Source organism: Aethalodelphis obliquidens, unplaced genomic scaffold, assembly GCF_003676395.1.
Source record: "Aethalodelphis obliquidens isolate GAN/ISIS:26980383/991018 unplaced genomic scaffold, ASM367639v1 scaffold24, whole genome shotgun sequence".
NCBI classification, from domain to species: Eukaryota; Metazoa; Chordata; class Mammalia; order Artiodactyla; family Delphinidae; genus Aethalodelphis; species Aethalodelphis obliquidens.
This window is the reverse complement of record NW_020837968.1, coordinates 13952951-13969558: the sequence shown is the minus strand read 5'-3', so window position 1 is coordinate 13969558 and position 16608 is coordinate 13952951. Positions and strand designations below refer to the sequence as shown.

The window sequence follows — 16608 nt, the reverse complement described above, 5'->3', positions numbered from 1 at the left end:
TCCACCAGGAAGCCTACACAACCCACTGACCCAACCTTACCCACTGGGGGCAGACACCAAAAATAACAGGAATTATGAACCTGCAGCCTGCAAAAAGGAGACCCCAAACACAGTAAGTTAAGTAAAATGAGAAGACAAATACACAGCGGATGAAGGAGCAAGATAAAAACCCACCAGACCAAACAAATGAAGGGGAAATAGGCAGCCTACCTGAAAAAGAATTCAGAGTAATGACAGTAAAGATGATCCAAAATCCCGGAAATAGAATGGAGAAAATACAAGAAACGTTTAACAAGGACCTAGACGAACTAAAGAGCAAACAAACATTGATGAAAAACAATAAATGAAATTATAAATTCTCTAGAACGAATCAATAGCAGAATAACTCAGGCAGAAGAAAGGATAAGTGACCTGGAAGATAAAATAGTGGAAATAACGACCACAGAGCAGAATAAAGAAAAAAGAATGAAAAGAGTTGAGGACAGTCTCAGAGACCTTTGGGACAACATTAAACGCAACAGCATTCAAATTATAGGGGTCCCAGAAGAGGAAGAGAAAAAGAAAGGGACTGAGAAAATATTTGAAGAGATTATAGTTGAAAACTTCCCTAACATGGGAAAGGAAATAGTCAATCAAGTCCAGGAAGTGCAGACAGTCCCATACAGGATAAATCCAAGGAGAAACATGCCAGGACACATATTACTCAAACTATCAAAAATTAAATACAAAGAAAAAATATTAAAAGCAGCAAGGGAAAAGCAACAAATAATATACAAGGGAATCCCAATAAGGTTAACAGCTGATATTTCAGCAGAAACTCTACAAGCCAGAAGGGAGTGCCGGGACATATTTAAAGTGATGAAAGGGGAAAACCTACAAGCAAGATTACTCTACCCAGCAAGGATCTCATTCAGATTCTATGGAGAAATTAAAAGCTTTACAGACAAGCAAAAGCTAAGAGAATTCAGCACCACCTAGCTTTACAACAAATGCTAAAGGAACTTCTCTAGGCAGGAAACACAAGAGAAGGAAAAGACCTACAATAACAAACCCAAAACAATTAAGAAAATGGTAATAGGAAAATACATATCGTTAACTACCTTAAAGGTAAGTGGATTAAATGCTCCAACCAAAGACATACTCTGGCTGAATGGATACAAAAACAAGAGCTATATAATTGCTGTCTACAAGAGAGCCACTTCAAACCTAGGGACACATACAGACTGAAAGTAAGGGGATGGAAAAATATATTCTATGCAAATGGAAATCAAAAGAAAGCTGGAGTAGCAATTCTCAATTCAGACAAAACAAACTTTAAAATAAAGACTATTACAAGAGACAAAGAAGGACAATACGTAATGATCAAGGGATCAATCCAACAAGAAGATATAACAATTGTAAATATTTATTCACTTAACACAGGAGCACCTCAGTACATAAGGCAAATGCTAACAGCCACAAAAGGGGAAATTGACAGTAACACAACAATAGTAGGGAACTTTAACACCCCACTTTCACCAATGGACAGACTAACCGAAATGAAAATAAATAAACACAAGCTTTAAATGATACACTAAACAAGATGGACTTAATTGGTATTTAAAAGACATTGCATCCAAAAACAACAGAATACACTTTCTTCTCAAGTGCTCATGGAACATTCTCCAGGATAGATCATATTTTCGGTCACAAATCAAGTCTTGGTAAATTTAAGAAAACTGAAATCATATCAAGTATCTTTTCCAGCCACAACGCTATGAGACTAGATATCAATTACAGGAAAAAGTCTCTAAAAAACAACAAACACACGGAGGTTAAACAATACACTACTAAATAACCAGGAGAACACTGAAGAAATCAAAGAGAAAATCAAAATACCAAGAAACAAATGACAATGGAGACACGACGACTCAAAACCTATGGGATGGAGCAAAAGCAGTTCTAAGAGGGAAGTTTATAGCAATACAATCCTACCTCAAGAAACAAGAAAAATCTCAAATAAACCACCTAAACTTACACCTAAAGCAAGCAGAGAAAGAAGAACAAAAAAACCCCCAAAGTTAGCAGAAGGAAAGAAACCATAAAGTTCAGATCAGAAATAAATCATAAAAGAAATGAAGGAAACAATAGCAAATATAAATAAAACTAAAAGCTGATTCTTTGAGAATATAAACATAATTGATAAACTATTAGCCAGACTCACCAAGAAAAAAAGAGAGAAGGCTCAAATCAACAGAATTATAAATGAAGAAAGAGCAGTAACAACTGACACTGCAGAAATCCAAAGGATCATGAGAGATTACTACTAGCAACTATATGCCAATAAAATGGACAACCTGGAAGAAATGGACAAATTCCTACAAAAGGACAACCTTCCAAGACTAAACCAGGAAAAATAGAAAATATAAACAGATCAATCACAAGCACTGAAATTAAAACTGTGATGAAAAATCTTCCAACAAACAAAATCCCAGGACCAGGTGGCTTCACAGGTAAATTCTATCAAACATTTAGAGAAGAGCTAATACCTATCCTTCTCAAACTCTTCCAAATTATAGCAGAGGGAGGAACACTCCCAAACTCATTCTACGAGGCCACCATCACCCTGATACCAAAACCAAAGATGTCACAAAAAAAGAAAACTACAGGCCAATATCACTGATGAACGTAGATGCAAAATTCCTCAACAAAATACTAGCAAACAGAATCCAAAAACACATTAAAAGGATCATACACCATGATCAAGTGGGGTTTCTCCCAGGAATGCAAGGATTCTTCAGTATACACAAATCAATCAATGTGATAAGCCACATTAACAAATTGAAGGGGAAAAACCATATGATCATCTCAATAGATGCAGAAAAAGCTTTCGACAAACTTCAACAACCATTTATTATAAAAAACCTCCGGAAAGTAGGCATAGAGGGAACTTACCTCAACATAATAAAGGCCATATATGACAAACCCACAGCCAACATCATCCTCAGTGGTGAAAAAACGAAACCATTTCCTCTAAGATCAGGAACAAGAAAAGGTTGCCCACTCTCACCACTAGTACTCAACATAGTTTTGGAAGTTTTAGCAGAAGCAGTCAGAGAAAAAAAAGAAATAAATGGAATTCAAATCGGAAAAGAAGTAAAGCTGTCACTGTTTCCAGATGACATGATACTATACATAGAGAATCCTGAAGATGCTACAAGAAAACTACTAGAGCTAATCAATGAATTTGGTAAAGTAGCAGGATACAAAATTAATGCACAGAAATCTCTTGCATTCCTATACACTAATGATAAAAAACCTGAAAGAGAAATTAAGGAACCACTCCCATTTACCACTGCAACAAAAAGAATCAAATACCTAGGAATAAACCTACCTAAGGAGACAAAAGCCCTGTATGCAGAAAACTATAAGACACTGATGAAAGAAATTAAAGATGATATAAACAGATGGGAGAGATATACCATGTTCTTGAATTGGAAGAATGAAGACTGTGAAAATGACTGTACTACTCAAAGCAATCTACACATTCAATGCAATCCCTATCAAACTACCAATGGCATTTTTCACAGAACTAGAACAAAAAATTTCATAATTTGTATGGAAACACAAGACTCCAAACAGCCATAGCAATGTTAAGAAAGGAAAACAGAGCTGGAGGAATCAGGCTCCCTGAATTCAGACTGTACTGCAAAGCTACAGTAATCAAGACAGTATGGTACTGGCACAAAAATAGAAATATAAGGGCTTCCCTGGTGGCGCAGTGGTTGAGAGTCCGCCTGCCGATGCAGGGGACATGGGTTCGTGCCCCGGTCTGGGAAGATCCCACATGCCACGGAGCGGCTGGGCCCATGAGCCATGGCCGCTGAGGCTGCGCATCCGGAAGGGGCCACAACAGTGAGAGGCCCATGTAAAAAAAAAAAAAAAAAAAACCCATTCAGCCACTCTGTTTTTCCCAAAAAAAAAAAAAAAAAATAGAAATATAGATCAATGGAACAGGAGAGAAAGCCCAGAGATAAACCCACGCACATATGGTCACCCTACCTTTGATAAAGGAGGCAAGAGTATACAATAGAGAAAAGACAGCCTCTTCAATAAGTGGTGCTGGGAGAAGTAGACAGCTACAAGTAAAAGAATGAAATTAGAACACTCTCTGACACCATACAGAAAAAAAACTCAAAATGTATTAGAGACCTAAATGTAAGGCCAGACACTATAAAACTCTTAGAGGAAAACATAGGCATAACACTCTGTGACATAAATCACAGCAAGATCCTTTTTGACCCACCTCCTAGAGAAATGGAAATAAGAACAAAAATAAACAAATGGGACCTAATGAAACTTAAAAGCTTTTGCACAGCAAAAGAAACCATAGAAAAGATGAAAAGACAACCCTCAGAATGGGAGAAAATATTTGCAAAAGAAGCAATTGACAGAGGATTAATCTCTAAAATATGCAAGCAGCTCATGCAGCTCAATATCAGCATCAAAAAAACAAATAACCCAATCCAGAAATGGGCAGAAGACCTAACCAGACATTTCTCCAAAGAAGATATACAGATTGCCAACACACACATGAAATGATGCTCAACATCACTATTAGAGAAATGCAAATCAAAACTACCATGAGGTATCACCTCACAGCAGTCAGAATAGCCATCATCAAAAAATCCACAAACAATAAATGCTGGAGAGGGTGTGGAGAAAAGGGAACCCTCTTGCACTGTTGGTGGGGATGTAAATTGATACAGCCACTATGGAGAACAGTATGGAGGTTCCTTAGAAAACTAAAAATAGAACTGTCATATGACCCAGCAATCCCACTACTGGGCATATACCCTGAGCAAACCATAAATCAAAAAGAGTCATGTACCACAATGTTCATTGCAGCTCTATTTACAATAGCCAGGATATGGCCGCAACCTAAGTGTCCATCGACAGATGAATGGATAAAGAAGACGTGGCGCATATATACAATGGAATATTACTCAGCCATAAAAAGAAACAAAATTGAGTTATCTGTAGTGAGGTGGATGGACCTAGAGTCTGTCATACAGAGTCAAGTAAGTCAGAAAGAGAAAAATAAATACCAAATGCTAACACATATATATGGAATCTAAAGAAAAAAAAAATGGTTCTAAGAACCTAGGGGCAGGAGAGGAATAAAAATGCAGATGTAGATGTAGAGAATGGACCTGAGGACATGGGGAGGGGGAAGGGTAAGCTGGGACAAAGTGAGAGAGTGGCATGGACTTATATATACTACCAAATGTAAAACAGAGAGCTAGTGGGAAGCAGCCGCATAGCACAGGGAGATCAGCTCGGTGCTTTGTGACCACCTAGAGGGGTGTGATAGGGTGGGTAGGAGGGAGATGCAAGAGGGAAGGAGATATGGGGAGATATATATATATATATATATATATATATAGCTGTTTCACTTTGTTATAAAGCAGAAACTACCACACCATCATAAAGCAATTATACTCCAATAAAGATGTTAAAAAAATTTTTTAAATATATACAAAAAAATAATAGTTGACAATTTCTGAAATTTACTGAAAAACACTAACCTACTCAACCAGAAAGCCAAATGAAGTCCAATGAAGTCCAAATTTTCCATTAAAGTATACATAAAAATAAAGGACTGAAAAAAATAGTGAATAAATTTTGGTACATTCTCTCAGTGGAATACTACTAACCAATTAAAGACAACTAAAAAGGAATCAATTATTGACATCTATAACAGCACCTACGAGTATCAAAAAATACTACATGAGTTAAAGAAGCCAGACACAAAAGAATATATGTTATGATTCAACCCACCTGAAATTTTACAATGGGAAAAAAAATTAAAGCAATAGAAACCAAAACAGTGATGAGGGCAGGGACTCCTCATTCTATGAGGCCAACATTACCCTGATACCAAAACCACACAAGGACACTACTAAAAAAAGAAAATTACAGGCCAATATTACTTATGAACACAGAAGCAAAAATCCTCAACAAAATGTTAGCAAAGTGAATTCAATAATTCATTAAAAGGATCATACACCATGATCAAGTAGGATTTATTCCAGGGATGAAAGGATGATTCAGTTTCTGCAAATCAATCAATGTGATACATCACATTAACAGAACAAAGAATAAAAATCATATGATCATTTCACAAGGTGCAGAAAAAGTGTTTGCCAAAATCCATTTATGATAAAACTCTCAACAAACTGGGTATAGAGAGAACATAACCTGAAATAATAAAGGCCATATTTGACAAACCCACAGCTAACATCATACTCAGTGGTGAAAAGCTAAAAGCTTTTCTTCTGAGATCAGGAACAAGACAAGGGTGTCCACTCTTACCACTTTTATTTCAACATAGTATTAGAAGTCCTAGCCACAGCAATCAGACAAGAAAAAGAAATAAAAGGAATCTAAATCGGAAAGGAAGAAGTAAAACTGTCACTGTTTGCAGATGACATAATACTATATATAGAAAATCCTAAAGATGTCACAAAAAACTATTAGAATTCATCAAGTTCAGTACAGTTGCAGGATACAAAAATAATATACAGAAATCTTTTGCATTTCTTTACACAAACAACAAACTATCAGAAACAGAAATTAAGAAAACAATCTCATTTACAACTGCATTAAAAAGAATAAAATACCTAGGAATAAATCTAAGGTAAAAGATCTGTGCTCCAAAAGCTATGGCACTGATGAAAGAAACTGAAGATGACACAAACAAATGCAAACAAATGGAAAGATATATTCTGCTCATTGATTGGAAGAATATTGTTAAAATGACCATACTACCCAAGACAATCTACAGATTCAATGCAATCCCTATCAAGATACCAACAACATTTTTCACAGAACTAGAACAAATAATTCTAAAATTTATATAGAAACACAAAAGACCCTGAACAGCCAAAACAATCTTGATAAGGAAGAACAAAGCTGGAGGTATCATGCACTCTGATTTCAAACTACACTACAAAGCCACAGTCATCAAAACAGTATGATACTGGAACAAAAAACAGACACATTAATCAATGTAACAGAATAGAGAGCCCAGAAATAAACCCCACATTTATATGGCCAACGAATCTATGACAAAGGAGGCAAAAATGTACAATGGGAAAAAGACAGTCTCTTCAATAAATGATGTTGGGAAAACTGCATAGCTACATGGAAAAGAATGACACTAGACCACTTTCATATACCATGTACAGAGATAAACTCAAAATGGATTAAAGACTTGAATTTAAGACTCCTAGACAAAAACAAAGGCAGTAAGCTCTCGGACATGGGTCTTAGCAATGTTTTTTTGGATCTTTCTCCTCAGGCAAGGGCAACAAAAGCAAAAATAAATAGGACTACATCAAACTAAAAAGCTTTTTGCACAGTGAAGGGAACAATCTAGAAAACTAAAAGGCAATCTAGGGAATGGGAGAAGATTTTCAAATGAGATGTCCAATAAGGAGTTAATATACAAAATCTATAAAGAACTCACACAACTCAACAGCAAAAAAAGAAAGAAAAGAAAACACACACACACACACACACACACACACAAAACTCAACTAAAGAATAGGCAGAGGACCTGAACAGACGTTTTTCCAAAGAAGATATACAGATGGCCAACAGGCACATGAAAAGATACTCAATATCACTAATCATCAGGGAAATGCAAGTCAAAAGCACACTCAGATATCACCTCATACCTGTAAGAATGTCTATTACCAAAGAGACAACAAATAATAAGGACACAGAGAAAAGGGAACCCTTGTCTACTATTGGTAGGAATGTAAATTGATACAACGATTATGGAAGACAGTATGAAAATTCCTCAAAAATTAAAATCAGAACTATCAATACCATACTATTTAGCAATTCCACTTCCGGGTATTTATCTGAAGAAGACAAAGACACTAATTTGAAAAGATACACACATTTCCATGTTCACAGCAGCATTATTTACAATAGCAACCTAAGATATGGAAGCAACCTAAGCGTCTATCAATAGATGCATAGATAAAGGGTATGTGGCATATATATAAAATGGAATATTACTCAGCCATAAAAAAACAATAAAATCTTGCCACTTGGGACAACATGAATGGACCTAGAAATAAGTGAAATAAGTTAGACAGAGAAAGACAAATATCGTATGATTTCACTTATATGTGGAATCAAACAAAACAAAACAAACAAATATAAAAAAAAAACAGACTCATACAGAGAACAAACTGGTGGTTGCCAGAGGGAAAGGGGGTAGGGTGATGTTCAAAAAGGTGAAAGGAAAGGTGAAAGGGATTCAGAAGTCCAATTTACACTTATAAAATAAATAAGTCACAGGGATGTTATGTACAGTATAGGGAATATAGTAATATTGTAATAAATTGTATCATGACAGCAACCAGACCTACTATGGTGATCATTTTGTACTGTATAAAAATATTGAATCACTATGTTGTACACCTAAAACTAATTAATATTGTAAATCAATTATACTTCAATAAATGTATGTATATATATACACATATATACATATCTTCTATATCTTGCACTGGGAGATTAACAGATGTACACAGCTGTCATAACTCATCAAACTGAATAATTTAAGATTGGTGCATGTTACCACAGGTTATTCTGGAAAAAAATTTTTGAGAACAATGAAATTATACATTCGTCTAGTACTATGCAAAGGTGCCAGTCTATTTCAAGAGAAAGAGCTTTACATCATAATGTAAGTCAACTCACTGCTTCCTTCATCAAGAAAGTCTTGCTACAAAAATAGTCACTAAACTGTGTGCTTAGTAACCAAGTTGATTTACATTCTGGTTGAAGCTCTCTATTTCAACACAGGCAGGGCTGTAACATACAATTGGATATCAACAGCCACTCAGCTGGGCTAGCAGCCTGTGGGAGAAGGATGAAAGAAGAAATGGGGCTTAGAGCAAGCTTAAACTTGAAAATCCCTTCCATTCCTCTCAAATTCAAAGGAATTTTGTATTCCATTTCATATCATGTGTTACAGTCTGAATGTCTGTGTGTCCCCAAAACCCCTCCTTTCATATGTTAGAGCCATAACCCTCAATGTGTTGGGAAATGAAATTTTGGGGGTAATTAGGGTTAGATGATGTCATAAGAGTGGGGCTCTAATGATGGAAACAGTGCCCTTATAAGAAAAGCGTTCTTCCCCTCTCCCCTTCTTCCCTCCACCACCCCCTACGCCCATGTGAGGACACAGTGAGAAGGTAGCTTTCTGTAAGCAAGGAAGAGAGCCAAGATCAGCTGGCACCTTAATCTTGGACTTCCCAGCCTCCAGAACTGTAAGAAATAAATGTATGTTTGTTAAGCCACTCAGTCTAAGGTATTTTGTTATAGCAGCCCAAGCAGATTAATATGTATCTTAACATAAAATGGTTTTGAATAACTGGTTAAATATCTTTTTTCTCCCAAACTACAAATAAAATTGATATTATGGGAAGATATACCACACTTACCCTAGTTTTAAAAATACCACCCAAGACTGGGGTATCATAATACCTTAAATGGATCAATCACATACCTGCCTATTTTATTTTATTTTATCTTATTTTATTTTTTAATTTAATTTTTCTTTAATTTTCTTTATTTTATTCTATGCTATTCTATTTATTTATTTCTGGCCTTCTGATGCGGTTTGCAGGATCTTAGATCCCCTACTAGGGACTGAACTCAGGACCCCGGCAGTGAGAGCCCCGAGTCCCAACCACTGGACCACCAGGGAATTCCCATGCCTCTTATTTTAAATAGAAAAACAAGGTTTAATTTATAAAAGTGCTCAAACATATCCATTGTAAATAATGGATGATATCCATAATGCAAGAACAGAAGGAAAAAATTACACGCCATTTTGTCTACAAATGGGGGCATTTTGGGCTTCCCTGGTGGCGCAGTGGTTGAGAATCCACCTGCCGATGCAGGGGACACGGGTTCATGCCCCGGTCCGGGAAGATCCCACATGCCACGGATTGGCTGGGCCTGTGAGCCATGGCCGCTGAGCCTGTGCGTCTGGAGCCTGTGCTCCACAACGGGAGAGGCCACAACAGTGAGAGGCCCGTGTACCGCAAAAAAAAAAAAAAAAGGGGGGGGGGGCATTTCAAGGAGTCTTACAAGGCTCATCCAAGTACCTGAGTAAGTTGAATAAAAGGGAAAAAAAATTCTGACTGGATGCTAGAAATTAAGATTTAGATACTCTTCTAGACTCAAAAGGAACACTGATGTCAAGCAACAAAATCACTGCTTTGCAAAAGGCATGCATGTGTAATTACTGCTCTACTTGGCAAAAAAGTCTCTTGGGGTTCTGTAGGGGGTGGGAGGGAATGCCAAATGAATTTAAAAACTCAAGGAGAGTACTAATATAAAATGATTTAACCTAATGTAGGTGAGAAATAAGAATCAGTAAAGAAAGGTCAGCTGATAAATAGCCTGTAATAAAAACAACTGTTTCCTGGAAAGCACACCACTTAACTACTATTACCTCAGCATAACCATGAAGCAAGCTATAACCATTCTTACTCTTCATGGTAGAAAGCAGAGAAAGCCTACGTGACATTCAGGGAAGTCAAGTGAGTTCTCTTAGAGGAGAACCTAAATTTCTCACTCAATTCATTTACTATTTAAAATGCACCTAGCAGCCACCCCTCAAAAACAAAACAAAATGCAACCCTGAACCGTATAGGGTGATGACCTATCACTTTACGTATCCAGTATGGACCTCTCGCCTCCAACTGCCTATTTAATATCTCCACCTGCACGTCTCATCTTGTCTCAAGGGAAACATGCCCAGGTCTGAATTCCTGACTTCTTCCCCCAAACTGATCTTCCCAGTCTTCTCCATCTCAGGTAAGAGCTCTTCTGACTTTCTAAGTGCTCGGGATGCTTCTTGGAGGCATCCTTGACTCTTCTCATTTTCCCACCCCACACATCTAATCCATCAGCAAATCCTGTCAGCTCTACCTCCAAACTATACCCAGAACCTGACTATTTCTCACACCACTTTCATGGCTTCAACCCTGGTCAAAATGGCCATCATCTCTCTCCTGAATTATGCACTAGTCCCCTTCTTAGTCTCCCTATTTCCAAAGTCCCTCTACCTCTACAGTCTATTGCTCACACAGCAGCCAAGAATGACCTAATCACCTCTCAAAGGCCCCACCTCCAAATACTACCACATTAGGGATTAGGTTTCAACGTATTATTTGCAGGGGGCAGGAGCCAGGACGACACACAGACAAATATTCAGTCTATAGCAGTTGCTATATTATCTAACATATTAAATATTTTACTTATTTATCTTATTATGCCTTCCTGTTTAGAGCACAAGCTCCATAAAGCCAGGACTTATCCTTATTTTGTTCACTGCTATTCCCAGAGTCTAGACAATACCTGGCACATAATAGGCGCTCAATAATGATTTACTGAATAAAATGATACTTACTAACATAAAATAAGTTCAAAGCAAATACGAGTGATGTTATTTTTCACACAGTACTGAAACTGTTTATTGCTACTTTCTATTAAGACATTTTAGTTTAAGTATGCCAATGCAAATTTACATAACTGTCATAAAACTAGAATATACTCTTTTGCAAAGTGTATTTAAATAAAGGTGTTCCCTCAAGTCTTGTAACCTAAATTATAATTACCTTATTTAAAGCATGTCCAACATGAGGGTCACCATTTGCATAAGGAGGTCCATCGTGAAGACAAAACTCTGTCTTCACTTTTCTTTCTCTTTGCCATGAATAAAGTTCCAAAAATCCACATTTCTGTTTAAAAAGAACAATAATGTCTGAACGTCATGTAAATACATACTCCTGAATCTTACCATAAATAACAACCAACACTTGCTTATTTCCTATCCCATTCTAATGTATTCAACTCTAAAACACAAATGGTGAGGTTACTAAAATGCACATCTGAGTATTCATCTTTTAATACTTTTGAATAGCTTCTCCGTAGACTTCAGTTTAAAGTCTAAGTGCTTTATAAACGTATACAGGACCCTACAAAGGTTTAGTACCCCTAAGTTCTTGGGCAGTCTCTCAGCACTCCCCACCCTCCACTCCATGGTGAAGGACCTGAAGATCCCCCATCTCTCTCTCTCTCTCTCTCTCTCTCTCTCTCTCTCACACACACACACACACACACACACGTACTCACATCTTATTTCTGCTATCCTTTGGCCTCAACACTTGCTACTCTCTTAATTTGGAATAACACTGACTGTAATCCCACTCTCCTTCCCCCACTTGCTGTGTAACCTTGACCAAGTCATTTTGCCTTTGTAGGCCTGTTCCCTCATCTGAAAAAAATGTTAATAATATCCAACTCTCCGAGCTGGTGTGAAGATTATATGAGAAAATCTCTGCAACTGTCACAGTTCCAGAATTACAGAAGGTACTGGATAAAACACTTCAAAAAATTAGATGGCCAAAATAGGTTTGTGAGTCTAGAACTCTGAGAGCTGTCATAAGAATATTTAATCTAAGCATATTTACTTAGACAATACATCCAAAATATCAGGGATTTTAAAGACTCTATAATTACACAAACTAACAAGTGAATCTCTGCCCTTAGAAAATTCAGTCTAATACAGGAGACAGAGGCACAGTTTAGGAAGCGGACTCTGAGGAAGTAACCACAGCTACCTGACCTTTCAAACAAGCCGTAATTCCAACTAGGGACCTACTAATACCACAAGAGTGAGCTTCAACTTCTCATAATCGAATTTTTATTTATATGTGTACATGTTAATTTACTTTTTAAAAGCCACTGGAAAAGCGTTCAAATTCGACTGGTTCTGTCTAAGCTAAAACTGGGACTTCTATTCCATCCGTGCTGAGCATCGCTGGTTCCCCCTTAGCATTCCGCTCTGGAACCAGCCACCTCTATGGTACTTGCCTGGAGGTTTGTGCACTTCTGTTTTCACCCAATACAACCTGTGGGAAGCGCATGATTTCCACTGACCTGGTCGCAATACCCCCGGCCCAAAAGGGCCTGGAACCTGTGGCCGGGTCCCGCCCCACGCGGGGTGTGAGTGGCCCAGGCGTGGCTCCGGGAAGGGCCCGTGTCCCCCCGCCCGAGGCCCCCCTCCCGGCCCGCGCCGCGCACAGGCCGGCCCGTACCTGTTGGACCCCCAGCTCCGTGTCGGGCTGCTGGCGGCCCAGCAGCTTCATGGGGAAGCTGGTCTGCGGCAGCAACACCGTGTCCCGATAGCTGCCATTACTCGAATTCTGCAGCTGGTTACTGGCCCCGGTGACTGACCGCACCAAAAGCCTCCTCGTCGCCCCTCGCCAGCCAGGCCGACGAGGAAGGCGGGGCGGCACCCACAAATTCCGGGCCACGGCCAGGGCCGCTGCTCCCGGCCCGCGAGGGCGCAGCCCGCAACGCATGGCGAGCCAGGCCAACCCCAGGCTCCGGAGAGGCGCCGGGGCCTAACTTCCCGCCCGGCTCTGGGGAAGATGGAGGCCAGAGCACCTGCGCGAGCCTTAGCAGGAGTGCGCAAGCGCGGGGCGGGGAAGGGGCGGGGAGACGCAGGGGGCGGGGCCACATCCGGGTCCTCGCGGCAACCATCCCGGATCCGGGCTGATACCCAGGGGCCGAAGGAGATGAGGCAGATGCGGCCGGCTCGTATTTCAATCACAGCGGCTTGCCTTTTTAGAAAGTATATTTTCTTTAATCCAGTATAACCCAGATATTATCACTTCAACAGGTAATTAACAAAAATTACAAGTATGATATTTCACATTCTTTCTCGTCATGCTAAGTCTTCGAAATTTGCTATGTATTTTACACATACAGCACATCTCCATTTGGACTAGCAGCTTGCCAAGTGGTCAACAACTACATGGGGCTAATGGCTACCTTACGGGGAAGCACCGCTTTAGCAAGTACAGCCTACCTCCACATAACATGTTGTTGAATGCAACAGTGCTCTCTGTTTACTCCTAAAACATGCACTGAGGGTACACTGAGCTATCAGAGCATAAGGCAACTCTCTAAGACACCCGCACACTTCTCTTCCCGCCTGTTGGGCTCACAGTCGGTTGTGTTTATCCTTGAACTTATTCATGCCAGTTGTGCTCGCTGTGTAATTATACAATTTAATTATAAAAACCAATGGATGGTAAATTTTGTTATACTTATTTGTAACATAAAATAAATGGTCTGACTTAACTCAGTTATTATGAAAATCAAATGAGATTGTGTAAGTAAAAGTCTTCTCAAACTAGAACTCCATGTAATGGTAGCCATTTGTTGATACTGCTCTCTGGTGAGTTTTGTTTTTTTTTTTTTTTAATAGAAATTATTGTTTCTTTCTAATTACAAAACTTTGGGAGTTACAGAAGAGCACACAGGTGTAAATTGTTCACTAACCACCCTCTCCCCGAAACCAATTTTTTTTTTTTAATTTTGGGCCCTGCCACATGCAGGATCTTAATTCCCTGACCAGGGACCAAACCCATGCCCCCTGCATTGGAAGCACAAAATCCTAACCACTGGGCCACCAGGGAATTCCCAAAGCAATTTTTTTTTTTTTAATGAAAACTAAGCTGATGTTCTTAAGAATCTAGTAAAGGCATGTCTCTAAAAAGCAAGAACAAACTGCTGTTGAATTAGATGAAGCTAAAACAATTGTAAAGTAGTGGGGAAAACATTGTAAAAATTTTGTAAGTATTCTGCTCTTAGAGTTTTCCTAATTGTCTAACCTACAAAACCAGATGGTGCCGTATGGCTCTGCATTATCAGGAAAGATAAAGCAAAATTCCAATCTGGGGACAGAAGCTCTAAGAAGGTCTGGACACTCCTACACTGTTGATGGGAATGTAAATTGGTGCAGCCACTGTGGAAAACAATATGGAGGTTTCTCAAAAAATTAAAAACAAAACAACCATATGATCCAGCAATTCCACTGTTGGGTATGTATCCGAAAAAAACAAAAACACTAACTGGAAAAGGCACATGCACCCCAATGTTCATAGCTGCATTATTTACAAAATTGTCAAGGTATGTAAGCAACGTAACTGTCCATCAACAGATGAATAGATAAAATGTGTTATGTCTATAAACAATGGAATACTTCTCAGCCATAAAAAATAATGAAATTTTGCGTTTGCAGCAACATGAATGGACTTGGAGGCCATTATGCTAAGTGAAATAAGTCAGAGAGAGAAAGACAAATACCATTATGATATCACTTATATGTGGAATCTAAAATATACAATGAACTAGTGAATAAAACAGAAAAGAAGCAGACACAGATATAGACAGCAAACTAGTGCTTACCAGCAGAGAGAGCGGAAAGGGAAGGGGCAATATAGGAGTAGGGGGAAAAGGTTATTATGGGATTATACGAAATCGTGCAAAATTTTTGAAAATTGTGTAGCACTATAGAATTTAATGAATCTTTTACCCAATAAAAAAAATGGGGCTTCCCTGGTGGTGCAGTGGTTGAGAATTCGCCTGCCAATGCAGGGGACATGGGTTCGAGCCCTGGTCCGGGAAGATCCCACATGCCTCAAAGCAACTAAACCCATACACCACAACTACTGAGCCTGCGTGCCACAACTACTGAGCCTGCGTGTCACAACTACTGAGCCCACAAGCCACAACTACTGAAGCTCACATGCCTGGAGCCCATGCTCGGCAATGAGAGAAGCCACCACTCTCCGCAACTAGAGAAAGCCTGTGCACAGCAACGAAGACCCAATGCAGCCAAAAATAAAAATAAATAAATTTATTTTTTTAAGTGAAAATAAAATAAAGCATATGAAACTAGGAAAATAAGAAAAAAAAGGCTTGGACAGATTGTTGTGGGGTTTTTTGATTGTTTTTCTTTTTTAGCAACGAGAATGCAGTGATGGTTTATTTAATTTTAAAATGTTTAAAAATAAAGCAGTTTTATTAATATAAAGGATACCTTTAACAAAAAAAAGACTGTTCCCTTTGATAATTTTTCTTACCCTGAATTCTACTCTGATGAAACAGTGGGTTTGGCTTTCTAATTAATCAGAGAATTTCTGTCTTTAAATGGATGAGTTTAAACAATTTACATTTGTTGTTATAACTGATATGTTTGCTATTAACTCTGTCATCTTATTTTATGTTGTTATATTTTAATCACAGTGCCCTACTTTTCAATACCGAAAAAAAAGATCATTGCCTCTTCGCTCTGCTGTTCTCACCGCAAGTCGGCTCCCACATGGACACAGAAATACAGGCAGACACAAGAAGTGTGCTTCTTAAATATATGGTGAAAGCCAAAATGAATAAACAGGCAATTTTTAGTTTTGCTTGTTTGTTTTTACTTTTGGCAGTGTAATAAAAGTCGTAATTAGGTTTTTTTTTTTTTCTGTGCTTCAAAAAAACAAACAAAAATAATTAATATGGTACATCCGACCAGGAAGAGAAAAAATCTCCCAGGACTAATCAGTAGCCGAATGAAAGGGTCACAGACCCTTTCAGGAATCTGATAAATGCTTAAAAAAATAAAATAAAAAATAAACGCTAGTAACACACTTCTGCATAAAGTTTTCTTAGGGGGAACAGAGGTAGGGG

The 16608-nt window shown here is 38.4% G+C and overlaps 1 protein-coding gene and 1 long non-coding RNA gene across 2 annotated transcripts in view; one reads left to right on the top strand and one right to left on the bottom strand.

Moving 5' to 3' along the window:
• The window catches only part of IARS2 (isoleucyl-tRNA synthetase 2, mitochondrial), a 65015-nt gene extending 51517 nt beyond the window's left edge, over nucleotides 1-13498 (bottom strand). The window contains exons 1-2 of the mRNA XM_027122224.1: nucleotides 13176-13498; nucleotides 11694-11816 (exon numbers count right to left, since the gene is read on the bottom strand). Of these exons, the coding sequence (XP_026978025.1) occupies nucleotides 11694-11816; nucleotides 13176-13442 (390 nt within the window). The 5' untranslated portion in view covers nucleotides 13443-13498. The remainder of the gene's footprint in view (nucleotides 1-11693; nucleotides 11817-13175) is intronic.
• Nucleotides 13499-13641: 143 nt separating this feature from the next.
• Nucleotides 13642-16343, top strand: LOC113628525 (uncharacterized). The gene is made up of 2 exons (XR_003436133.1): nucleotides 13642-13762; nucleotides 16177-16343. It is a non-coding gene; the product is annotated as an uncharacterized LOC113628525 (long non-coding RNA).
• The last annotated feature ends 265 nt before the right edge of the window (nucleotides 16344-16608 follow it).